This window comes from Phascolarctos cinereus, unplaced genomic scaffold (genome assembly GCF_003287225.1).
Source record: "Phascolarctos cinereus isolate Bilbo 61053 unplaced genomic scaffold, phaCin_HiC Scaffold_4;HRSCAF=312, whole genome shotgun sequence".
NCBI classification, from domain to species: Eukaryota; Metazoa; Chordata; class Mammalia; order Diprotodontia; family Phascolarctidae; genus Phascolarctos; species Phascolarctos cinereus.
In genome coordinates this window covers 690770333-690797953 of record NW_027555847.1, presented here as the reverse complement: position 1 = coordinate 690797953, position 27621 = coordinate 690770333, and the positions used below count along the sequence as shown (strand labels likewise).

The 27621-nt window shown below is 36.9% G+C and overlaps 1 protein-coding gene across 1 annotated transcript in view; it reads left to right on the top strand.

Moving 5' to 3' along the window:
- The window catches only part of GLT1D1 (glycosyltransferase 1 domain containing 1), a 110009-nt gene that overhangs the window by 28409 nt on the left and 53979 nt on the right, over positions 1 to 27621 (top strand). Inside the window, exons 4-8 of the mRNA XM_021004391.2 lie at positions 3514 to 3565; positions 12109 to 12145; positions 13675 to 13731; positions 22187 to 22282; positions 25764 to 25813. Of these exons, the coding sequence (XP_020860050.1) occupies positions 3514 to 3565; positions 12109 to 12145; positions 13675 to 13731; positions 22187 to 22282; positions 25764 to 25813 (292 nt within the window). The remainder of the gene's footprint in view (positions 1 to 3513; positions 3566 to 12108; positions 12146 to 13674; positions 13732 to 22186; positions 22283 to 25763; positions 25814 to 27621) is intronic.

Below are 27621 nucleotides of genomic sequence, written 5' to 3'. Positions count from 1 at the left end.
ATAGTAGAAGATAAAATGGCAGACAATACTATTGAAAATTAAAAAAATAAGAAGAATTCAGGTGAAAACATCAGGAAGCAATTATAATCAGAGTTATAGATTTGGAAGAGAGATTAGAAGAAGAACCCTCAGAATTACTAAAGTATCTGAAATTACTGAAGGAGAAAAGAAGTTAATGGATACATTTCATGAAATTGTACAAGACAATTCCCCAGAACCATCAAAAGACAGCAGTATTCCACAGGTAAAAAAGAATTCACAGAATCCCAGGGATGGATATTAACTCAGGCTTATTATTGTGAGCTCTCAGGGCTAAGATCCAGACTCTACTCTTCCCTCCTCCCCCCCCAAAAAAAAGTCTTTCAAGTTCCAAGAAGCAAGTCACTTATCTATTTTTTGTGTGTTTTTTTTTTGTGAGGCAATGGAGTTAAGTGACTTGCCCAGGGTCACACAGCTAGTGAGTGTTATGTGTCTGAGGCTGGATTTGAACTCAGGTCTTCCTGACCCCAGGACCAGTGATCTATCCACTGCCCCACCTAGCTGCCCCAGGAAGTCACTTATCAAAAACATCAATTATTTTTGCCCAAGCTTTTTGTTTTTTTTTTTTTCTTCAGTAACCAGAAATGACAGAAGAAATTGGGCAGTGACTATACAAAATTCAAAACATGAATCTTGATCCTAGACTTACTTTTGCATCAAATCTAAGAATTTATTTTGAATATAAAAATTAGACTTTTAACAGCCAAGAAAACCTCAAAGAATTCATGGGAAAACAAATATAGTTGAGTTAGCTATGAAACACTAAGAGTCAAATACTTTAGAGCATGAACATGAATACTTTACAACTGTGATTGCCTAGATGTTATATAATTTGCATATATATATATGTCATACATAGATGGTATATAGTTTTATATATGATAATATAGAATATATATAATCAATCTCAATTACGTATACATATATATCTATACATGTATGTGCATATGTGTACATGTATATATATGTATACACATACATGCATATATGTGTGTGAATGTGTTTGTATATAGTTATGTTATTGTTAGGTAAATTACTGAATGATAGATACCCTTAGTTAAAGCTCCTAAATTGGGAAAGGGTCAAGTTTTAGAGATGAGAATTATCGAAAATGCTATAGTGTTATAGAGATATTTAGTTTAAAATGTTTTAAAAGAATGGAATCCAGCAAGCTCTAGGAAGCATGATATTGAAAGAGGGAAGTAAAGTTTAAAATTTTACAACTAGCTCCAGAAAATATGGAATTCTTTGGTAGATAGCAAAGTCAAAATGAAACCAGAAAGTAGTAAAAGATCAACAAGGAAATCACACTGAAAAGCACAAATGAAAAGGAATGTATATCAGTTTTGGATACACGTGGACCAAGTAACTTAATAGTGGAATTTATAAAGGAAATACTTGTAATTTTGCAAAAAACAAATATATGGAAAATTAGTGAGATTTTAGCACCTCAGGATCAGAATGTGGTTCATTAAAAAAGTAATAGACTTGAGAGTATTGAACAACCCAGATCTAATAACTACATATATACACATATAAAGGCAGAGAGAAACAGAGAGTGAGAGAGCAAGCTGGAAAAAAGAGAGAATGCACATTTTTGTTCAAGTATGCAGGGACTTTCACAATATGTCTTGTCACAATATAGCTAAGTCCTAGTTAAATTCGTAAAGGCAGAGAATGTAAATGCTCTATTTCCAGTCAAAGATGTTAGTGTCATTAAGGGATCTATCTATATGTTGAGGGTCAGTGATTTTTTCAGGTATGGGCACTCTCACCACCAGGGCATATCCAAACCCACCTATAACTCTTCTCCTTAGGGAATTGGGGAGGCAGAGGGGGAATTTGCCCTTGTTTACTTACTTAGAGGCAAGTTTTGAACTAAGGTTGTTCTGGCTTCTGGAGCACTCCATCTTCTTTGCCTTGCTGTCCCAATCAGTCATAACAGTGACTAAATGAAATCAGATATTTGATCATTAAAACACATAAACCACTTATAAAGACAACTTTAAACCAATTTTGACAGTCAGAAAGAAATGAACAATTAGAGATATAACCTCTGCCAGTGGCCAGGTGGAGGCAATATTATAAAAATGCCTTTTCAATTGACATATAGATTCAATGTGATACTAATGGCTTACTTTAAGGATGTATCAAAGGGAGCTTGATTTCAGAAGAAGTAAACAATACCTCAATGTAAGACTGTATTTAATGATAGATAATGAATCCCAGATGTTACATAGTAGCCTTTTATTTTTTGATAAATTCAGTTCATTGGAAAATTATTTCCTAGAGGAAAATCTGCCTTCAAAAAGTATAATTCAGTTTAGTGAGCATTTATTGAGCACCTATTGTGCACCAGGCACCATGGGGATAAATATTTTCATAAATGTGAAAAGAAAATTCATTTGTCATTCAGAAATGAAACTATCGATGCCCTCAAGGATCTTAACGTTCTTACTGGAGGAAACAACTAGTATAAGATAGATAAATTTATTATATATAGGTACTATATATTAGATAGATAGATAGATAGACAGATAGATAGATAGATAGATACAGGGTAATTTTGGTGAGGGGAAGGAGCACTAGGGATTCTGTAATGGAGTGGAGATGATGAAATCAGGAAAAACCTCTGTAGGAAGTAGGGTTTAAGGTAAGCCTTGAAGATCAGGAGGTAGAAGTGAAGGTGGTGAGGAGGTGACCGTTGTAGGCACAACGGACAGTCTATGCAGAGGCATGGGGGGGGGAATGGAATATTATACACAAGAAATATCAGGCAGGCAATTTTGGCTGGTATTTAGATTATGCAAGAGGCAGTAGTGTGTAGTTTACCTGAAAAGATTAGTTAGAACCAGACCGTAAAGGGCCTTCAGTGCTCAGTAGAATCTGTTATCCTACACTAAAGGTAATAGGGAGCTCCTGAAAATTTTGAGCAGGTGAGTGATGTGGTCAGACCTCTGTTTTAGGAGTGTCATTTGATTGCTTTATGAAAGCAGAGGAGAGAAGCTAGAGGCAGGCAGTTTAATCAGGAGGCCAATGCAGTCGTCCAGTTCATAAGTGATAAGGGCCTATAACTTACTACTAGTTTAAAAAAAATCACCAGAGTCCAATATTTTCTTGAATATTTAGTGGTTGATTATAAGCCTTCATTACTCCTTTCCTCTTCAGTCTGATTCTGTGGCATTTGCCCAGGTCCTAGATCAGAATTTTCCAACAAAGGCAGAAAAATCACAAGTATTCACACCCTTGGATGACTCTTGTTTTTCTCTGGTAAAACTCTTTTGAAGGGGTTTGATGGGGAAAAAAATTGAGCCTCACTCTTGGTGACCATGTAGTTATACTTTCAAGTAAATACTAAGCATTTTGGTCAGCTTCTTACTTTGTCTCATACATTTTGATCCAAAGAGCTATTTCATAGTCACGTGGAAAGGTTTTCGTAGTAATTGTCACTACCATTTTTGTCCCTTTTCTTAGATTTGCAGTGGCTTTTACAGAATCAATGAAGGAAATGGCACTAAATAAATGGGTATGTTTTAATTTTTTGTCATTATCGTTGTACAAGTGGAATTTCAGGCAAAGTGAAAATAAATATGTTGGAAGGGAATCTCATTTGGATATGGAAATTTTGCCCACTACTATGATTGTAACAACCAGTATAGTGCATTTTGTTTTTCAGTGATCTATGTTTTTCTTCTGTGCAGCTACTTTGAACCTTCATGGATTTTTTTTCAATGGCAGAAATAACAGCCAACCCTTCAAGGCAAACATTAACTTTTTTTTTTCTTTGTGTCCTTCGTGGTTGACTGGCTCTAGGCCTGTATTATAAGTTGCTAGTGAAGATCATTGGCTTCATATCTACTGATAGCAATAGACTCTTGGGGAGTAGGTGTCCTTTTCCAAAGTTAGACTGATTAGGAAGTGGTTGCATTGTAAGTTAAATCACTTATGGACTCTGCCTTTCAGGATTTCAGAGTTGGGAGGCCCTCAGAATATATCTAGTCCAAAACACACTTTAAAAGTAGTTCCCACTGTTACCACTTCTGACAAATCGCTGTGCAATCTCTGCTAGAACCCCTCCATGAAGGGGAAACTCCTCCTCCTTCATTAACTCCTAAGGCAGTCCAGTCCACTTTGGGACTGCTATAATTGTTAGGAAGTTTCTCGTGATGGTCAGACCTTAATTTACATACTGGTAACTTCCACCTGTGTCTTCCTGGTTCTTCATTCTGGGACCAGATGAAACAAATCTAATCTCTCTTCCACTGCCCTTTGAATATTTGAAGAATGTTATCCTATCCATTCTGAATCTTTTTTTCCAGGCTAAACAAGCCAGTTCCTGCATCCACTTGCATAGGAAATAAACTCAAGGCCTTGACCATCCTGATTACCTTCCTCTAAATTCTCCCACTTAGGTAGCAAGTAGAAAGACTTGATAGTTTTACTCGATATTTTTGTTAAGTTCTTGGTAGTTGTTGCAGGTGCATCATTTTTATAAAATCCATTTTCAATTTCTACTTTTTCCTAATCATGATCAAGAATGCAGTTGGAGAATTGTTTTGAAATCAAAGGACAAAAACGTACCCCAGAGCTGAGCCTTCCCCATCTAGACTGCGGGTGTAGTCCATATCTTTGCATTCCTGTAATGCCTTGCACATATATAAATTATTTTTGATTAAGATGCTGTTTTAGGAGGATTAATTTTGCAGAATTGCTCAGAATCGATTGAAGGAGAGAGAGAGAGCCTTTTGGCATCAAGACCATTTGGGAGGCACAGCCCTTGTCTCAGCATGAGAGGCTGATTGAGATGAGGTGATTGGGAAGGCACAAATTCAAAGAAAGAATTGGTTACCCTTTGCATATGGGAAGGTGAGAGAAAGGCCAAAGAGGCACCAATCATGAGGTTTTGAAACTGAGTGATTTAGAAAGCAGTGGTACCACTAATAGAAACAGAGAACCTACTAAGAGGAGCTGAGTTTTTCTTTTCTTTTCTTTCTTTCTTTTTTTTTTTGTGGGGAGGGAAGGAAGGAGTTTTTAGTGTGGGGAGGGACAAATGGAGTTAAGATTTCCATTTTGTACGTGTTAAATTTGTGGTGCAGATAGGACACTCAGGTGGAAAAATCTCAGGTAGACATTTGGTGAACTCAGGAGCAAGGCCAGAACTGGAGACAGAGGCCAGAGACCTGGGAGGCACTCACATGAGGTGATAGCTGAATCCATGAGGGTGACTTACTTTTTGACTGCTTTGGATTTTGAATAATGGAGCAACAAAAAGTCCATAAACTCCAACTCCAAATACAAGGTGCATTTTTTTTTTAGGATAAGCCACTTACATGATAATTTCTATAAAGAACCTGCTTCTCTTTTTGTATTTCTAATGGTGACATGGTATTTGAGTAATTACAATTTAGTTCTTAATTGCACTATTGTAAGCTAGAGATTTAAATTTGTAATGCTTATATTACTGAATGGATTTGCTTTACTGCATAATGGATTAACTAATCCTCTAATTATTATGAAACCGTAATAAAAATCAGCTAATTCCAGTAAACCCCAGACAAAAGAAATTTATGAATTTTCTTTGGATACTCTCCTGATCACTAAGGAGGAAATGTGTGTGTGTATTTATATAGATGTGATTCTCTCTCTAGAGAGTAAGTAGGTTTTATCTCGAGTAGTAAGGCCATCAGGCAGTCTCTCTAGAGATTTATATATAAACTTAGATGGGTTTTTGTCTATAGGCTTAAATATGGGTTAAAAGTTGGCTTATGTATAGGTTTATATATAACTATATTTATATATACACAAAATTAAAACATACACTTATATCCATGTATGCATATTATATGGAACTACACACACACACACACACACACACACACACACATGAGGAAGCATGGCTTCATGGATAGAGAAATGGCCTTGCATCCAGGAAGACCTGACTTCAAATTCCTCCCCTAAAATATATAGGCTGTATGACTGTGGCCAAGTCTCTTCACATCTCAGTGCCCTGGACATCTCTCTAAGTTGCAAAGAAGGTATTGCATTGGCAAAGGGAGTTTCCTTACCTGGGAGTTCCCTATGACAATGAAATCATAGGTCCAGTCTACACATGTGTAGACACACTCATGTACTGTGTCCTTATATGTTATTGCATGTACATGTATATCCACATGTTTGTGTATTCATAATTTTGACAGAAACTAGTTCAAACTTTGTGGGGGTTTTTTATTCCTAAAGTAGGCTAACCTATCTATATAACCTTTAAGTAAGACTATACTTAAATCCAGTCATCTATAATATGCTTCGGGCTGGTATAAAACTCAAGTACCAATTCTCCTTAGTCACTCTAGGTTTTAATTCCATCCTGTATTGATATTTATGTCATTATATATACAAGAGCTCTACCAAGGCGAAGGGAGTTTCTAAAGGAGTTTCTGCCTCAATACATAGCAGATGACTTATGCTAATAAAAACATGCCTAAGTAGGGTTTTCCTTGCAATTTACCTCCAGAGAAAAAGGTGGCATCTTAGGCAATTCTGTTTGGTGGGTTGTTGGCATGTTGTTGTTTTTGGCTGAGTGTGCACGAATCACAAAGCCATGAAATTTGATTGGATTCCAGTACGATAACTTGCTTTTTGCCACTTTTTTTCTGGTCCCCTTTCACCGTCTCTTGTAGATTTGTGTAGACAACACTTCAATGTAAGATTGTATTTAATAGTAAACAATGAATCCCATGATGTTACATAATAGCCTTTTATTTTTGGATAAATTCAGTACATATAATATATTTGGCAGAGGTAACTACTATGTATCACAATCATTTTTAGTTTGTAGCATTTTATATGTATTCTTATATGTTTCACATAATTTTTATTAAATGTTTATATATAAATATCCTATGTATAACTTAAGAAACATTTTAACAGTATGAAATTTTGATCTATTACCACTTCATAAAACCATAATTGAGATTGTAGCTGTATTGCTACTGTTGATGTGTTGTTGTTTATTATAAATAATGTACTTTACATTTCTGCATTTATAGTACTGTGTCTAATTCTGACAACTGCTTCACCTATCAGGAGGAAAAATCCATTGGTCTACCTGAAACCTGGCCAAAATACAGGTCATCAAAGGAAAGTTTCTTCCAGCCTCAATCTATGATCCTAGATCTTTCTGCATAGACATCAGGTTGTTTCAAAGCCTACAGGATTATGATAAGTTTCACGTGGTCCAGTCCAATGGAACGAAGAGGATGCAAACGTGTCTAACTCATGTGATTAATTGTTATGGGTTTTTTCTCCCATTTCTCATGTGCTTGCCCAATTTGGATTTTCCATGCCTGATTTGTGTTTTCAACTTTAAGCACAAATCATTGGCCCCAGGGATTTAGAAGTAATTATTTTTTGGGGGAAAGAGCCTTTGAGACTTATAAAATAGGAATCCAATACAGGAGGGAAAAAAATGAATCAATGTTATTTTTTAGAATTTCTTCTGTTAAAAACTAACTAACATCTGAGCCCTACAAAACAAAGGAAGTGATTACTGAATGCATTTTGCAATGGTTAGTATTCTGTTAGGTTCTTTGGGGCCAGACCATTTAATGATTTTTATTTATTTATTTTTAAAAGTAGCCTCATTTTCAGCCTTCTTTGGCCATTTATCTTTCTTTCTGCATCTTAAGTAGAAATTGCTTTTTTCTACAGTAGTTATTGTAGGCAATACATATATGTGCAATTTATTTTCCATCTGTACATAAACTCATCAGAAATTCTTTTGGAAATTGATATGCAGAAAGCGAGACAGGTTTCATTGGCTGTTACATGAGCAGTTCATACCACAGGTGAGCTCAGAAAGGCAGCCTAGTAACTGGTGCTAGCCTAAGTGAGCTGCTTAACTCAGCATGTTGGCCCTAACGACTTCTTACATACTTTCCCTGCATGTTTTTTTGTCTGTCATCTGATTATCCCAAAATATCAGACAATAGTAAAAAGCACACATGCTCAGCCCACTATGTACGAAGTCCTTTTTATATACATCAGTTTCACCCCTTTTTGTCTTCAGGAATGGGAGGTTTTACTCCAGCAACACTTCTAAGTTCTTTTTAAGTGAAACCTCAAGGATTGATCATATATTAGACAGCTTCTGGCTTGATAAATATTTAATAAAGTACTCTGCTTTGGTTGGAGGAACTGTGAAAATGTCCCAAGTGTATTTTTTTTTTCCTTGTGAGACCACTGGAATCTGAAGTTCCAAACCGATTAACAAATTCCTAGGTTGTGTTACCTGAAAACACCTCATTTTATCTGGGCCTCCAACCTTGGGAAGGAACAGAAAATGTTTCAGCTGGGCCCAAACTGTCAAGGCAGAGGAAAGGCAAAAATAGCTTCTGAGACTTCCTTAGGATACTTGCTTTCTCTTACGAGTTGGATTTTAAAAAGCCACAAACTTCCCTGGAATTTTCCTTTGACACTGTGTACGTAGCTTCATCTTCTTTCCACCATTGTAGAGGGACATGCAGCATACACCACATGATATTACTTTCTTACTGGTGGAGTCCATGTTGTTTTGGTGTTACAACCACCCACCTGTCTGTTTCATTGTGGATCAGAGCAAATCATTATTTGAATCTCATTATTGAATTTACTTCTTGCCTTACTACTCTTTCTCTCTCTCTTTTTCCTATTTGAAACATTTTTCTTTGATTAGTTTCCTGGCCTTGGGGACAGGCTTGAGAGAATGTTCATTTGTCCTCTTACTTGCTTGTGGGCAGGTGGAGGGGAAGGAGATGTGTGGTTGGCCCTAGGGAGAGGGATGAGAGAGATCTTCTCAAGATATGTACATCCATTTCTGTGAGTTATTTAATTCTATGATGGAGACACATTCGGTAATTTGTCAAACCTGCTTTCCCCATTTATTACAGGTTTTTGGCTCTTTAAGTCAAAACTTAATCAGAAGCTCTCTAGTGATTTTAAAATAAAATCACTTTTATTTAAGCCCTTTGGGGAAATTACTAAAATTGTATATATCCTTTAAAAATGTGAACATTATGTATTGTCTCCATTTGTAGGTTCCTTTCATTTTTATGAACCAAAAACTGACAAGTTATTATAAAGATCTTATATACAAGGATCACATTTAAATTCCCTTTCAGATTTTGAAAAAAAAACATTAGGAGTAATCTCTTAAAAACTTGGTAAATAAGGGCTTTGATAAAGAGTATTTATTTGGCTCTTTAAATAAATAACTTTTTATATCTTCAGGCCAAAGTACACTGCACTTTTAAGTTATTCTTTTTCTAATGTTTGTTTCTATCATTCAGTAGCAGAATGTATTATAAGAAATTGCCTTGAGGAGATACATTTACATGAGTATATGTACATATGCCAATGCTTATGTGATAAATCATGAAATATAAGTAACATAGGTATGCCCAAAAAGATTTTTTACATTTCTGTTCATTCACACATATACCTGTTAATTTAAGTTTTTTCCAAAAAAGCTGTTAACCTTTTTTAGTGGGTCAAATTAAACAACAGTTTCTTATTGACTCATAAAGTATAGATGAGGGTTATTTTAATCACTTTCAGAAATCACTTAAATTCAGACTCATCTTTATGATCTTTATGGTTTCTGCATTAATTAGAGAATGTAGCTGCTAGGTGAATCTTTTACCAGGACAGAGAGAACTATATGATTTCAAAGAAAGCAGATAATAAGAAATGAGCAAAGAAAGTTAATCTATATCTAGGCTATTTTAATACATAAAATCTTTTAAAAATCAATATCAGCCTTTTGGCTTTTACTAGATTGTAGAAATTTTTTCTTTCATTATAAAAATTAAAATAACCACAGCCTTCTTTTTTTCCCTTAACTTTTAAAAAAAAATTTTTCTAGGGGCAGATAGGTGGCACAGTGGATAGAGCACCAGCCCTGAAATCAGGAGGACCTGAGTTCAAATCCGGCCTCAGACCAAACACCTGACACTTACTAGCTGTGTGACCCTGGGCAAGTCACTTAACTCCAATTGCCCCCCAAAAAATTTTTTTCTAGCTGATATTAAAACATCTTTTAAAAAAAATTGAAAACCATGTGTTACTGCAAAATCAAACTTGATTCTCCCCCACCCCAGTTTTTCCATGTTGTAAAATAGATTTTGGTGAAAGACTGCTGTGATTTATAAGAGTTCACTGTACAAATACCGAAGGCTTTTCAAAAGATTCATTCCACTTCTGTACTGAATTTTTTTTTTCTTGTGGGTTGAAAAGTATGTGATATTTTCTAAGAGGAACATTTTAAATTTGTGTGCTAATGATGACAGTGTTCACAAACAACCTGGATAAGAAACAATGATGAGACCCTAATCTTAACCCCACTGGTCTGTCTTTTCCTCCTTTATAAAGAAACTTTTTAGCCTCTTAGTTTTTTTCAAAGTCTATTTTAGCGCTGAAGCTCAGCAATGTGAATGAGAACCTCAGTTTCTACTACAGTTCAGAATTTTGTTATTTCCCTTCACCCAAGCAGTTTTGCCTTTTATTTTTCAGGAAGATTATACTATAGCTTAACATATATCTTTAGGACCATGTTGATTCTTGAAGCATTCAATGCTAAAAGCTCCTGCTGTGTTCTAGGTAACATACCTGACATTTAAGGGAGATTTTATAACTGTTGACTTCCAGGATGTTTTCCTATACATAGTCATTCTGGTATACAATATCTGTGGGCAGTTATTCTGTGCCCTCCCACATTTCTGCCAGCTGGGTAGTAACCCAGGAAAGCAACTAGTAGAGATGAGTTTATGAGTGGATGCTAAAATGAGGATGGGCTTAAGAACATACTGCCATTCCACATCCCCTCACCCCAACCCCACAGTCTGCAGTGCCCCAAAGTCAAGAGGCCAAAGGGTTGACTGTCTCATCTCCGCTACGCAGGTGACCTCATTATGATTTCTCTTCCAGTTTGCTCATAATATCAATTAAAATTTAGTTCTTATTTGGGCAGTTTGGGAGAGGCAGAGCATAACCACTGGTTGGAATTTGCTTTTAAGTACAAACTAGAGATTTCATGGAGCGCAGACCTTTTTCTGGAGATAGCACTGTATACACCAAAGGCAGGGCCATTGAGATTTATGTAATGCCAAGATGTCTGTGTAATTTGGGTCCATCAGTCATCACCTGGATATTTAGTTAATGTGACACCAAGGACTCAAACATCCAGGTTGGCTTTTTCACTGAATTTACTGTTTTGATGTCACAGACGTACAACCAACCCAGAATCTTTGGCAGTTGAAAATGTAACTTCTCCATATCCTTATTTGTTAAATGCGGTGTTGGTTCTTGATTTTATGTAGGAATTTATGCTATTATTTTGCAATAGGCCAATTAATCAATCTGAAAAATAGATTTTCTATTTTGCTCTCTCTGGTAGCTAATTGAAGAATCCCACCTGTTTAACTCAAAAGAAATAGGAGATATGTACTTTTGGCTCATAGTCAGTCATGGTAGGAGGTAATTTGGTCTTTTTTAAATTTTTACCATATTGAAAAGTCTGGGTTTTTGTTTTTTGTGTTTTTTTTCCCTTTTGGAACACTAAATTCTAAAGGGAAACCCCACGCCTAGCCAATGAAGCAAGAAGCCCAAACCAAACTGTCTGAAAACTTTTCTCTTCACCTGAATCATCAAGTTAAATAGATGTTCTTTGTTGCTGGCATGCTCTGTTCAAGCTCATTTAACTTTTGCGCTAGTCTGGTAAGTGCAAAATCATCAGCTTGGTTGGTGTCTGTTATAACATGCATTGAATCTAATTTTAGGTCATTCCTTTCACTCTGCTTTTGGCCTAACAAAGATTTTTGTTCTCTCTCTCTGTGTCTGTGTGTTGTTTTAATGGGCAAAACTCATTAAAATACAAGGATAGCTTTTTGCTTTAGCAAATGTCAAAAGTCTGAGTAGTTACATAGATGATTTTGGATAACTGCTTCCTGAGTAGACTATTAATAGTTACATTATTATATTTCTGAAATATCATTGTGGGACATCAAATTTATCTTTTCTTTTTCCTCTTTTTGTAAGCCACATGCCAAGGGTAAAATCCACGTCCAAAGCCAAGGTAAGGATTTTTAAATATAAAAAAGGTATTTTTTTCTTTGCTTTTAGCCTAGGTTGTAGTGAGCTTTATTTATTTATTCATTTATTTATTTGTTCCTTTATTTATCTTCATTCATTCATGTATTCATTTGTCTACCTATTCATTTATTTACTATTTATCTATTCATTTGTTCATTTATTTGCTTATTTGTATCTGCTCTTGAAGTTTTTTGTTGAATATAGTTTTAGGATTGAATTGACCCAGCATTCAAGGGGTATTTCCTCTAGTGACTCAGAGTCTCTTGATGGTCAAGACCTGTTTCCTCTTTGTCCCTTTTTCCTTCCATAGTCAAATTTCACTGGTATTAAGAAGCTTATCATTCCCTATGGCATCATAGTTTTAAACTTAGTAAATTAGATGCATCTTCATCATTTTTCTCATGTTTACCAGTTGTATTTTTGATGGAGAACCCAATGTTGGGGTTACCTGAAAATATATTAATTTAGAACCTCTATTAACAATAAATAGCTTAGAATCAAGAGAATGATTTATACTATAAAATGCCTAACACTGGAGAAATGAACAATTCTGAAAGACTTAAGAACTCTGATCAATACAATGATCAACCAGGATTGTAGATGACCAGGGGAGAAGAATTCTGCCCCCTTTCTGACTGAGAGGTGAGATTCTCAACGTGGAGATGGAAAAACATTTTTTAATGAAAATTTTTGCTTGACTATGGTAATTTTTTTATAGGGAGCTCCTTTTTCTTTTTTTTCACTGGAGAAAAGAATATAAATACATAATAATTGAAAAAAATTAAAAATAACAAATAGACTTCATTAAATAAGTAATAGATCTATTTGAAAGAAGGTCATTCCAAAGTCATGGTTTCAAGGGTTACTTAAGTTTATCCAGTTCAATGGACCTGGAATGGGCCTTTTGACCTTACTAGCCATTTTATGCATATGCATCCTTTGTAACAAAAGAAGACCAGATGAAAGCTTAGGGTCTAAATCTCATATTAGAAAAACACATGAAAAGAATCATGGGCATGATAGAAAAAAGCCCTGGACTGTGAGAGAGGAGTATCTGATTTTTAGTAGTGGCTCTACTGCTAATTAGCTGTGTGATCTTGGGCAAGTCATTTCCTTTCCTCTGACCCTCATTTGCTTGCTTGTCAGCTGATGAGATTGGGCATGATGACTTTTAGAGGTTCTTCCATTTTTAAGATCCTAGATTGCTGTGACTCAGACTCTCCCTCTTTCCCTTGTCACTGGGCAGTTCATTTTTCCCATGGATCCCCATATGTTAGAAACTTGGCACAGTAGGGCCCAGGAAGTAGAAATTAGTACCTGGAATCCAGGGAGCTCACTAGCTTCTCAAGGTTGCAAGGATTAATGAGAATTCAGCAAAGTGTTTAGGCAGCCTAGCTGACATATAAGAATGAATGTCGTTATTTCAAATTCATAACAAGATAACTTTAATTATATATTGGTAACCTGGTTCAAGTGAAATGTCTTTTTATTTTTTTTTCCCCTTGGACTTAGGAATTTCAACGATGCCAAATGTTACCTTTAACTGGAACACATTTCTACAAAATACAGGTAATGTATTAACTCTTTTTGTAGGGTTTTTCTCAAAATCCCTATGAGTAAATCTGTGTCCCTACCCTGTAAGCTTACATTAAACAGCGTTTGAGATAAGGAAACCTGGTTCTTACAGGTAGGAGAGGAATTAGTGCCTCAGTGCTTAAGGGATATAGTCCCCTCTCCATCCATGGGGGCCTGGATTAGAGCCAGAAAGGAAACAATCCTAGTCTTTCTTGATCCCTGAAATTTCACTAGTTGCTTCAGTGATGGGGCCCAAAACAGGAGGGGAGCAGGAGAGCAACTGTGGTTCTTTCTAACCTGGGGGCTGAGGAATCGCTTGGAGAATTTCCTTCAGCTCTCTTTTCCCCTTTCATCTTTTTTAGAGGCAGACTCTTTTCTCCTGTGTGCTAACTGAACCTAAACAATGAGATACAAGCAAATAGAGTCAAGGTGTTTAAATTATTCTTCAAAAAAAGATCTGTATAAATAAGTATGTTCTTTTTTTTTAAATAGCCAATAATTCTCAGTTACATTTTATTTGGATTATGTGTGCCTCACAGTTGTCCTAGAGTTGTGAAATTAGCAATGTTGTTAACAGCCAAGGAGTTAAACTTGACTTTGATTGTATCTTTTTTTTTTTTTGGAGATAATTGGGGTTAAGTAACTTGCCCAGGGTCACATAGCCAGTAAGTGTCTGAGGTTGGATTTGAACTCAGGTTCTCCTGTTTCCAGGGCCAGTGCTCCATTCACTGCATCACCTAGCTGCCCCTTAAACTTGACTTTGAACATGTGATTCAAGTTATAAAACTCTACCTATGTGCTAACACCATCTCCATCCCCCTACCCTTACCCCCAACCTTCCCCCGATTTTCCTCTCTAGAGATTGCAAATCAGGACTCATACCAGCTGGGCAAAAGGTGATGTCTAATGAGGATGAAAGTTAAACTGTAAATTCTGTTTCTGGGTCTGCAACCACTTTAAATGCACTCATTTTGCAATTGAATAGTCTTCACACATCAACATTGGAAACCTACATCACATGCTACATGTGAATATAATGTTTCATCAATAAGAAAAATCCTCCACCATTTTTGGACAGTGCTGGTTTCAGATTCCAGCCCCTGTTACCTCTTGACTCTGGACTTCTGTTTTCTCATTTATAAGATGAAAAGGTTGGGCTAGATTAACCTATGGTCACTTCCAATTCTAAATCTATGATTCTATGATCCTCTAATTAGAAATCATTTTAGTAGTACATTTGTCAATTACATGAATTACAGTAGCTTCTGCTCTCAGCATTACAAAATGCCAACGTTACTTAGCTTCTTGGTCATGTCAGTAAATGTGTGTCATCACGCAAGCCTCATGTGCCCATTTAAAATTTATCGGTATGGTGTGTTCTTTTTTTTATGTAAATAATATTTTTACTTTTTTCAATTATATTTAAAGAAAATTTTCCACATTCATTTTTCATAAGATTTTGAGTTTCAAATTTTTTTCCTTCCCTCTTTCTTTTCCTCCTCCCCAGGATTGCAAACAATCTGATGTAGATTATACATGTGTAGTCATGTAAAATGTATTTCCACGTTAGTCATGTTATGAAAGAAGAAACAGAATAAAAGGGGAAAAAAACCCATGAAAAACACAAAGTGAAAATAGTACGCTTCAATCTGCATTCAGACTCCATCAGTTGTGATGTGTTCTTAGAACACAGTAACAACACGCTTAAGTTAGCTATTCCCCAAAATAGAATAACCCATCATCAAAACCTGTATTCTTACTGTGGGTTGTCTCTGAGCATCACTGTTCACTAATTTAAAAAATAGCCAAGATATTGAAAAGCCGCTTTAGAAAATATTTTCTTTTGTGATGTGTTGGATAAAACATGATCTTAAACATCTGTTAGAGTGAAATTTCAGATTTATTTAGAACATTTAGACAAGAGGAACTTATCTGAATTACCATCATATCTGAGCCTGCCTGGTCATAGTTTGGAAACAGCTGTAAACTATTCTGGCTAGTAGTTTTTACAACCACATGACTTCCTCTAGTCTTTCCTATCAGTCATTGATGTAGTTCAGACTCTGGAGAAGACCTGGGTGTCTCCTCCATGTTCTCCATCATTCCTGAGCCACAGAATGTTGATAAGCTTTCCAGTTGTAGCGTGTGCTTTGGGAATGTCACTTCCAGTTGATACTTCAGACAGCATAAATGGTAGATGTAGTTGAAAGTCCAAAATTAGCAATTCCTCTTACTAGAAAGTTGGCTATTTTTTTGGGGTTTTTTTGCTAGACAATGGAGTTAAGTGACTTGCCCAGGGTCACACAGCTAGTTAAGTGTCATGGGTCTGAGTCTGGATTTGAACTCAGGTCCTTCTGACTCTAGGGCTGGTGCTCTATCCACTGTACCACCTAGCTGCCCCCAAAGTTGGCTATTTCTAGAGCAGGTACCCCCACTCAGAATTCTTTGGAAATATTAACAATTGAGAAGTCAAGGCAGAAGGAGAAGGGAAATACCTAGCAGAATGATGCCTAGTATAATAAGAGTGGGTGTTTGGCCATGAGTCATGGTTTTTATTGTATGTTCTTTAAACATCTCTCTCCAATTTTATGATATTCCCAGCTTTTAAATTGTCTTATGTTTTCCTATTTCCTTCCTTAGGAAAATAATTTTAAAGATTATTGGCCTATAAATATATAAAATGTATACATACATATACATGCACATCCTGCCATTGATAACAAATATAAGACTCAATATTTGTTTAAGGATTAAATAATTTTGTCTAGGCTAAATGGATCCTACCTATCAGTGCAGAACACAGTAACTACCATTAATTAAGAACCAATAATGCAGGTCAGGTGCCCTTAGTACGAATTCTCATGGGGTACTTTTACTAGCTGTGCTCATCAGAAGATCTATTTATAATCATTAAAGTAATTACATGTTCCCTAGAACATTTCCCTTTGGAATGCCTATAAATCCTGCATAGTGTAACAGCTCTATATTTTCCTAATAGACTTTTTTGGTTTGGTTGGTTGTGGGGGGGAGGTTATTTCAAATACACCTGATGCAAATGAATTTATGATGGCTCCTTGACAAGTGGACCGATTTAAAGCACCAAGAGCTATAATGTATTGTAATAGAATAGACTACTCTTCTCGTCTTTCTTCATGTTTTTCACTTTGGGAGCTCAAGTTTGTCTAACTCTTGTTGTTGTAACTTCCTTAGGTGCTTGATATTTTTTCAAAATTGATTTTTTATGGGATCATGGATTTAGAGCTGGAAAGATATGGAACTTGGAGGTCTTTGAATACACTGATTAAACTGGGACCTAGAAAGGGAATAAGCGACTTACATAAGTTTTTGTTGTTTTTGTTGTTCATTTGTTTTTTCAGTTGTGTCTGACTCTATGTGACTCTTTTTGGGGTTTTCTTGGCAAAGATACTGGACTGGTTTGCCATTTCCTTCTCCAGCTCATTTTACAGATGAGGAAACTGAGGCAAACAGGGCTAAGTGACTTGCCCAGGGTCACCCAGCTAGTAAGTGTCTGAGGCCAGATTTGAATTCAGGTAGGTCTTCCTGACTCCAGGTCTGGAGCTCTATGCACTGTGGCACTACTACCTAGCCACACAAGTTACCCAGAAAGTAAGTGGCAGAGACAAGAATCAAATTCAGGTTGGTCTACTCCCAATCCAGGGCACTTTCCACTGGACCACAGTATTATTTTTCTATTAAAAACCCAGGTCATTTTTAAGTGGTAAGTGGCAATTACATGGCCTTGTTACAGTTTCCCAAGGTGACACTACTCAGGATAGATTCTCAAATCCATGTGTTCTCCATTTCAAACTCAGTAAAAATGACATGTTTTGCCTGGAGTGCATGAAGTTTCTTGTGTCCTTGTAACAGTATGTCAACTTATCTACAGAATCAAAAACCCAGAGAAAGCGCTGGGGATAGCTTCCAGGGGAAAAGTCGGCTCCAGTAAATTTCTGTTTATGAAATTGACTTCTAAGTCATTCCCCATCTAACAGGTGACTTGCTTTGGGGCCAGTTTCTATGGGCCTGGAAAACAGTAGACCTGTGAGTTTTACCTTGATATTTTTTTGTAATTCAGAGATTAATTTTAGACTCTAATATCCTCTTGGCCGGTGACTTTAATGTGTTGATAATACCTTTTTTTTTCAAGAATCTGAAAGATAAAATCTGCATAGAAGAGAGACAGCGAAAAGGAAATGGTTAGAAAGCATTGCAGCATTTAATTGGATCACATAACTGATAAATATTGCATCATTAGACACTCGTATAGTGACCAAAGTGGAAACTTGGCACTATGCAGGGAAAACTCTGAGGTTCCAAGAGGTTTGTAGAGAGTCAATAATAATGATATAAATACTCATGTATCTAATACTTTATGGTTACCAATTGTTTTCCTGCATACATAAGCTCAAAGAACAAATAAATATATCACTCACATTTTGAAGGTAAGGAAACTCTACTTAGATAGGTCAAATGACTTGTCTATATTTATGCCACCAATGCTAGTGGAGCCAGGACTAAGGCCCTGGTCTTTTTTATTCTAAGTCCAGTTCCAAGAGGCAGTGTGGTGTATTGAAAACAACATATGGTTGAGTATCTTTTGCTTTAAAAAAAAATACTTGGTATGATGACATGTTTGATGATTATTCAGGAATGAAATGATCTAGCATCCCCCTCACCCAGAGTATAAGAGAATGTTTTCAGCTGCCAGACTCTTTGTTGAGACCGACCAACGTAACTTTAGAGGCTGATAAAACCCTCTAGGATCAATGGACTCTCTTGAAGAGAAAAATATTATTCTACAGCAAATGGTAATCTGTGAAAGAAACTTATACATGTGGAAGTGATGAATTGGAACTTGGAGACATGAAAAAAATACATTCAGGAAAAATATATCTTGTTGTAGTTTGAAATAAATTGAAGAAATAGAATCAAATAAGTTATTCAGCCTCTCGGTACAGTCTGTTTTAGTTACTTTCTAAATAAAAAGAAATAACATGAATGAGTTTTCTTAGAGCTGGATTGGATCTTAGGGACTCTAAGCTATAATGCAAACCAAGGATTGTATGGATTGATGCCAAAATCAAGGAAGCTTAAATGCTTTGGCGGCTTGATCAGCATTTTCCAACCACTATCTTGATTTTCCTGAAAATGCAGCTTATGTATCACGAGGCTACTCAACTTGAATCAAAAGTAATGTTTCTGCATTTGTTAAGTTTAATACAAAAAAAAGTCACTACTACTATTTGTATTTCCATTCTTTTAAGTAAAAAAAAAAGATGGCAGGTACGCTTTCTTCTAATTTCAATTCCTATTCAGATGTCCAGTTTCATTATCCTTTTAATTTTCTCTTCCAATAAAGAAGACACCAACTACCTGGACAGGAAGACCTGTAAAATGTGGGATAGGCTGTGGCCCATATAATAACTCTTATCTAATCTATTGGGAGAGGGAAGTAGTTCAAGTACCTTTACAATTGGTTTGATGGGGTTGAAGTCTAGGACATGTCAAAAACTCACTCAGCTAGCCAGACGTGCCCAAGGGTGCAGGCTTGGGGTTTTTGGACGTAATAGGGCCAAGCAGCTAAGCCTTCCTTGCCATCAGGAAAGGGAGATTTCTCTCCCTATCCTCAGGTCTAAGTTTAAGGTATACATGTGCTGTAGAACCTTCTCATATTTCCTCTATTAGGGATAAGAGATTTTTTTGGACCTTAACGTATGTTTGCTTCATTTTTTTTCATAAAGATGTAGGGGGAGTAGAATGAGAAAACAGAAATGTTAGGTTTTTATTTTTTCTCATACTTAGTAACATGGGTAAGTATATTAATTTTAATATATTAATATATAATGTATAATATGAAATATTTATTTGTTCTGCCACCACTGTCAAAAATTTTCCATGTATAAACACTGATAGTTCTGCACTGCCCCAAATTGACCACACATGCTTAGACCCTTCCCTGCCTTTTGTATTTCTGAGATTGTCTTCTGCCCTTATTATTTGTTAAAGAGAGGTGATTGCTTTTTGTGTCCCCAAATCCAATTGATACATGATTAATTTTGTTAAACTGACTAAAAATTATCACCAAGCTTCCATTTTTATGTCAATATCCAAGGAGTTCAGAGTAAGGGGAAAATTTATACAGTACAGTCCTATAGAGACAGAATTCAGGGTCCCAATTGAAGCATCAGTACTTAATAGAGCAACTGTGTACTGTGAGAACTGTTTAGGCTTTATTTTTTTCCTCCCCAAAAGGTGACTTTTGTAAAAAATTCATCTCAGCTTCACATTTGAATAAAAAATAGCAGCAAAGCTGGTTATGAATTAATTTTTTTTTAGCTTTTGTGCTTGTGTCAGAACAGTTTCAATAGCCTTGATTAAATTCCAAAGCAGATGTATTCACTCTGAAGACTGAAAAGCAAAGAGAACATTTATTTTGTGGATCATGAGCACAGGGAAAATTAAGTTTTGCCGAGAGAGAAACGATAGGAGATTGTCCTGGTTTCAGGGCCAAAAAAATGGTCATTATAATTATCTTTTTTTGTACATATTTTGAAGGTCAATTATGGAGGATTGTGCTATCCCAATTAAAAAATCTGAAGTTTTAATTTAGTTTATATTAAAAATGCCAATAATGTCAGTCTGAAATGGAATCTTTCATCCAAGCATTCAGTACATCTTTGTCTTTTTATGTGATTGTGTACTTGTATAGGTGAACAGGAAGTACTTTTTTGATACCAGAATTACAGGATCATAGAATCATAGATTTAAATCTGAAAAAGACCTCAAAGGTCATTTGGTCTGGGGTCTTCTTTTAGGGGTGAGGAAGCTGGGAGCCAGAGAGGCTGAGTGATTGAGATCACACAGGTAAATAAGTGAGCTAGCTAGAAGGGGAGAATGACATCTCTTCTTACTTCCCCTTCTCAAAAAAAGATTCTAGTCTTGCTCTCTCGGTTGCTTATCCATTTCCTCTATTTCATTTCTTTGCATTTTTCTTAGCCTTAGTACCGGTTTGGTCCAGTGGCCAAGGGTAGTCTGTGTATGGGAAGAATGTCTCTTGGGTAAATTAGGAAAAGGAAAAGGAGGAAGGAAGAAAGTTATGTTGAAATGCCCTCTGATGCCTTTGTTATGTGTAGAAACCTGTGGGTGAGAAGGAGTGGGGCTTGGGCTGGCTTGGGTAATGCAATTGACTAACTTCTGTGTCCTCTAGAAGGGATATAGACTATGCCCAATGGAGTGAAGCGGAACCTGCAGATTCAGAACCTGTTTTAGCTAACCCTTCTCATCCACTCGGGTTAGCTCTTTGCTCATCATAATTCCCACCCTGCTCCTTACCCTGAAGCTCCCATATCAGCTTTCAAACTCCTGCACCCCAGGCTTTCCAGAATACAGTAGAGAAGTAACTATTTCTAGTGCTGTAAGTGGGACAGCATCTAGGAAAGGGGGCATATAGGAAAGAGGGCAGGGTGGCGGGGGGCAGTTCTTGTATTCATAACAAAAGGATATAGCATCCTTGCATCTTAAATTGGAACACATTTCCTTACAGAAATTCCCTTTGGTTAGGTAGGTACTTTATGGGTTGTGGAGGTTTCTAAGAGCCTCCTTGAGATTTTGACCATTATTTTTAAGCACATCTCTATGAGAAAGGGACAGCATGGTATAGTGGATAAAGAGTTGGTGTTGAAGTAAGGGAAACCCCTGCTATGTACTAACTTTGTGATCCTGGGTAAGTCACTTAATCTTTTAATCTATTGGGCAATTCTCTAAGGTGAGAAGGTGCAGACCTGTATTGGTGGAGTTTACTCACCTGTGAATTCCTTCTCTCAGTGAAATTACAGGTTAAGTTCCTGTCCTATGAGAAAATGCAATTGAGGTTCTGAATAATTGACTTAACAGTGAACTCAGAGCACGTCCTTTATGCCCTGTTCATAAACTGGAAGCTGCCTTTCTGTTGCACAAATCTCCTGACTTTTTTTTTTTAGACAAATGATACCTATTTAAGCAGGCCAAATTAAAGATTGTTCAGAATGTAATCTTTAAGAAATAATGGAGGTGTGACAGCGACAGGATATGGGGAAAATTTAGGTGATGCAAAAATAAAATATGCAAGTAAAAATATTTTAAAAATAACTAAGGTCATTTCTCCCCTTCCTCTTCCTCCTGCCTCTGAACTCCATCTTCTCCAGCATGGAGGGAACCAACCTGTGCACCAGACAGACCAGGCTTGCAAACTGAAAGAAGGACAGGGCCCAGCAAAATCCAACCTAGAAGCAAAAGACCAATGAAAGACTAGTGAGGGCCAGGAAAACTCTGAAGCCACCTCCTCACTATAACTTTGTGCATATATTCCTTGGTTTTAAAGTTATTTTACAGGGGGAAGAAGTTGCTATCTTTTCACAGTGATAAAAATGATCCAAATATTCTGTTTCAGAGATCAACCGAAGTGCAGATAATTTACACATCTTTATTTTGATATGCGGGCTTAGACGAGTCAAAGATCCTCTTTATTTGGTAGACGCTTTCTCAGGTAGGTTTCTTACAGGTAAATTCCTCCTGTTCTTTTGTTTATAGAAGTCTAGTTGGATAAATCTCTTGGTGTTTCCAATATACTACCTGCTTTTTATACTCAGGGGAATGCACTCACCCTTCTCTTTGTAAAGGGAATAAACAGCAGGGTTCCCTGGTCTGCTCTGGCTAATGCAAGCTTCTTGGAGTGTTGACAGCCCTGGCTTCTTCTGGGGAAACAGTCTGCTCTGAAAGATGACTCTTTGGGGTGACACTTTCCCTGGTAATTGGTTCAGTGGCCAGGCCTCTCTGATGCAGCTTTGACCTGAATACCAGGTTAAAGTGACCCCGGAAGTGACCTTGGCACAGGCCCAACACTCCACAAGGTATGAACCAGCCAGGGGTGGGGGGAGGGGGGGTCTTTTTAACCTCATTGCATGTGCAGGAATAGAGTTTTACCTAAAATAATGATGACTAGTATTTCAAGGGGAAGAAGGAATGTGTGATTGGGGAAATTCCTTGGATCTTTTCAGATCTTCCTTAAAGTTTTTTCTGTGAATTTCACTTATGAAGAAAATAGTAAAATCAACAAACAAATAACAAAGATATCTTTACATATGACCAAAAATGCCTTGACTTACAAATATTTGATGTTGACAGTAATCTCTTATGGACTTAGTAGTTTAGTGATCTTAAAATATTCATTACTGAATGACAAGAATACCAATAATTTTCAACTAAATTTCCCATTGTTATTGTGTTTTAAAGGAATAATTTGAATTACTTTTTTTTTCAGTAAAATTTGGGTTTTACATGAGTATTGCAAAAGATCTATGGGGTAACTAAATATTTTTGTGTTTAAAAGCATAAGACAATCTCACCATTCATTTTGGATGGGAACAGAGATTGAGTTCTAGAAATTCTTTGGGGTCAGACAAATTCTCAAATATTTGGTTCTAACCCAGTGCTTACAGTGGGTTTAATACTTTCTATGGTGCCCACTTTCTCTTTAGCTCTCTCCTTATTTTCCAGCTCTTTCAGTTATTAAAATTATATCAGAGAAATTGCCTCAATCAGGGGCTAATTTGTCTTTAATACTGCTAATCATTTAACTAGAAAATGTACCTTGGGTTTGCCCCTTGAGTCACCTTTAGGCAGCAGGAAAACTACTGATCAAGAGAGCTGGGGGCTGAGTTAAATCCTTGTCAAGATACACAGTAAATATCCAAAGTCACAATCATTCAGCCAAGCCATCATTCACCAAGTATCTATTAGGTATCACTAATTATCTAAGTGCCTAGCACTGTGCTGGGCATGAGGGATATAGCTTAAAAAATGAGGAGTCCCTGCCCTCAAGAAATTGACATTCCACTTGGTGGGTACAACCCAATAATAAGTGATAGCCAGGGAAGGAAGAGACCTTTTGTTCAGTCAGAAGGACTGTAAGCAGAACTGCACGCAGTTACCCCCTTTTTAAAAAGTCTGAGAGACATCGTTTCTTGGTAATTTTTAATCATCTTATTAATAATGCTAACATGTTAATAAAAGAGGTCAGTGGCACTCTCAAATGCCAAAGACAATCATGGTGGCAGGCTCAGGGCTATCTGCCCTTGGAAAAGTGGGTGTTCCAGAGGTTGGCAATCAACCCTGATTGGTTAACAAGTAATGAGAGAGAATGAATATTACAATGAAGGTCTGGGCTATATTCCAGTGAGAGTCTTGAGGTATGGGACACTGAGCACTCAAATCTTGGCCAGAGACACTTAACAATTTCTATGTCACCTGTCTAACAAAAGACAGAAGCCACATTTTCCTAGGCTTGATTGAGCAAACACAGTGAGCAGGAATCTACCCATTTGCTGAAACTTAAAATTTCTTTTTAAGTTAAATTTACTTTTTAATTTAAATTTGAAATTACTGTCTTTGATTAGATCTTAGCTTTCCTTGCTGGGTAAGTTTTTGAGCAAAATTTCCCACTGTGGTTGATTTCTGGATGAGGAAGTAGAAAAGGGGCAAAACCTTGGTCCTAATTCAACAATTAATCATTCAATACAATAGAAAAATGATGCTTTCTCCCAAGGGGAAATGGTAGGGCAGGAGGAATGGAAGGTAAGTGTGGAGAAGCGGCAGATTGCATGATGCCCCTATTGGTTAGACCCTGCTGTTCTAGTGAGTGGCCTGAGAAAATGAGCATGCTTTGGGTTCTAGAAATAGAAGACGGAAGTAAGACTGACGCTCACCCTCCAGACTGGACAGCTGTGCCCAAATCTTGAATCTTTGAGTCTGAAGGATTTCCTCTATAGTTAAAGTCTACTGGGTGTTAAATATTTGATCATGCCAGGGCTATCGCGTGAGCAACTGTGAAAAAGGTATCCTTCGCCTTACACAATCAGTATGTATAAACAGGTAAAAAATGTTATCATGACGCTCATTTTCCCATTGTTTCAATATGAAATCGGAGCTGGGTGCCCACATAATAAAGTGAATGGTCTAGAACGCTGTGGGAAAAAGTGAGGAAGCCAGTCAGTCTTTAGGATTGTTGAGTATTTTGTAGGACTGTTGGTGTTCTGTATGGTAGTAGTACCTTGCATTACGTTCCTCACTAAGACCTATTTTGGGTCTGCCTTACAGTCCTTCTCTAGACTGTGAGAATCCCCCAGGCAGGGGATTCCTGATAGCTCCCAGAAATGAGCTCACCACTTTCCTTTGAATATTGAGAAACCCTTGTAGAATTACCTGCCAGCTAACGTTCTGTCATCGAATACCTGACATATCACTTCCTGAAAATCACTTGAATTTACAGTTTTCAATTCTGTAAGACAAATTGCCACATTATTTAATTGTGTAAGTTTCAAAATCTGGAGTATTTGCTCCTTTATGAAGGATAGCAGTGCTTTTATTTCGAGGGTTACTGACAAAACAGATGCAAGAGAATTAAAAAAAAAAGAAAATCACAGGGATTCCTTGAGACAAAACTAATATCTCTGGAGATCTAAATGGAGTTGCTAACATGCAGCATTGTGTTTAGCTTCCTTATTAATCTGCAGCTTTAATAATTATAGAAATCATAAGTGATTGCAAATTATTTCATTAAAAGCATTAAGGACTTCTACAAGAATCAATTAGAAATAATACCTCCTCTTCTCATAGGAGATGCAAAAAATGTAGATATGTAACAATTGTTCAATCTGGAATTTAATTGAAGAATGGTGTTAATAAGGGGAGCATATTGTGCATAAACTCTGCTCTTTTACTTTTAAACTAAATTGTGCTAACGCGTGTACAATTACACGTCTCTATGACTGAGAACCAATTTTTAAATTTTTTTTTCAACATTCACTTTTAGAAAATTTTGAGTTACAATTTTTTTTCTCCCTCCTTCCCTGCCCTCCCACCTCCCCAAGATGGCAAGCAATCTGATATAGGTTATACATGTACTCTCATATTTAGCATATTTCCCCTGAGAACTAATTTTTTAAAGTTTCTTTTCCTTTTCTTTTAAGAATGGCACCGAGAAGAGCCCAATGTTTACATGGTTATTGTGGGACCTGAAGTAAGTTGATATGTTTGTAAATTACAAGCCATCTTATTTGGATGAATGAATGATGAATGAATGAAAAAGCATTTAATAAGTGCCCACTATGTGAGGATGCAAATAGAAAAAAATGAGAAAGTCCCTGCTTTGTAGGAGCTCCCTCTCTTTTTGGGAGATGCAGCATAAAATACATTTCAGCTGCAGGGTGGATGCTAATGCCCAAATGTCTTTAGGTTATATCTGTAGGCCAGGTAACAGTACCAGGGATATTTAGGGCTTGTTGTTCAGTCATATCTAACTTTCCATGACCCCATTTAGGGTTTCCTTGGCAAAGATACTGGAGTAGTTTGCCATTTCCTTCTCCAGCTCATTTTACAGATGAGGAAACGTAGATAAATGGGGCTATAAGTGACTTGCCCAGGGTCACACAGCTATTAAGTATCTGAGGCCAGCTTTGACCTCCTGACTCCAGGCCTGGCATTCTATCTACTGAGCCACCTATGCCTCTGAAGGGCACAGAGGCCAGCATGTGGTAAGGCCTGGTAGTCTACCTTCTTACTAGAATTAATAAGTTGGTGATGCGTAGATTGTTCTCCACAATCCAGAACCATCTACCTTTACATTCTTACCTAATGCTACTATTCCCCTCTATATCTTTTATATATCGGATAAACTGGACTATGTCCCCTGTACATATCCAGCACTTAGCACAGTACCTGGCACATAGTAGACACTTAATGGTGTTGATTGACTGGCTTTCCTACCTTTGAGCCTTTGTCCACATTGTTCTTTAGGTCTGTAGTCCCCTCCCCGATTTCTGCCTGTTTAGATCCTTCTAGGCCCAACTTAAATACTTCTTCCATGAAGCCATCCCTGATTTCCTTAGTCACAAATGATTCCATTCCCTCCTGTCAAATGAAGCAGCATTTCGCATTGTTTGCATTGCATTTTGTTCTTCTCTTATGTACTTACCACTACAGAATTTGTATTACAGTTATTTGTACTTGTTCATTAGGTTAGGAACTGCTTCTTATTTAATCTCTGTCTCTCTCTCAGCATCTAACCTCTTATACCCTAGACAATGGGAGAGATACAAAGCTTAAAGAAGAATGGCATAAGAGTAAGAGTATTAAGGAGATCAGACATGTAGGTCTGGACAAGGCAGGAGGTTGGTCATGCAGCAAGACTGGGTGAATCCTCCGAGTCAGGCTGCATGCTCCGTTATTATCCATGCAAAGATCTGAAGGTCTAGAGGAAGACCTAGTATAGACTTCCTTGCAGGATTAATGGGAGTTAGTAGACTAAGGGGGCAGAGAGTGAGATGGTACCTATGGGTAGCAGTCTCTTTCTTTGGAAGGAGCACCCACACCACTGGAATCATGGATCCACTGGGGCAGCAAAACACATTCCGATATTTATCACAATACTTTTCGCTGTACATTGTGGACCTGGGGGTTGTTGAGGGACAAATGCCCTGCATTGACATAGGCCATAACTCCTTTTCAACCTGGGAAAATTGTCTTTGAAAATCTCTTTGGCTAAAAAGAAATCATCACTTGAGGCCAACCTGATTTTGAGACTTTTTGAACTTAGCAAGATGACACAATCTGTCCTAGGGCCTGTACAGGAAGCCTTTTCATCTTCATGGAACCTGCCAAAACTTGAGAACTTGATATCTCTCTTATGCAGTGACCAGGCATGGAAGTAGCACTTTAGTGGAAGATTCTAGACATAATAAAGGCAGAGTTGAGTTGAATTATAGTTGAACCCAACTAGTAGTAGATTTGTACTTTCAAATGATTTATTATCCAGTGCTATTCTTTGGG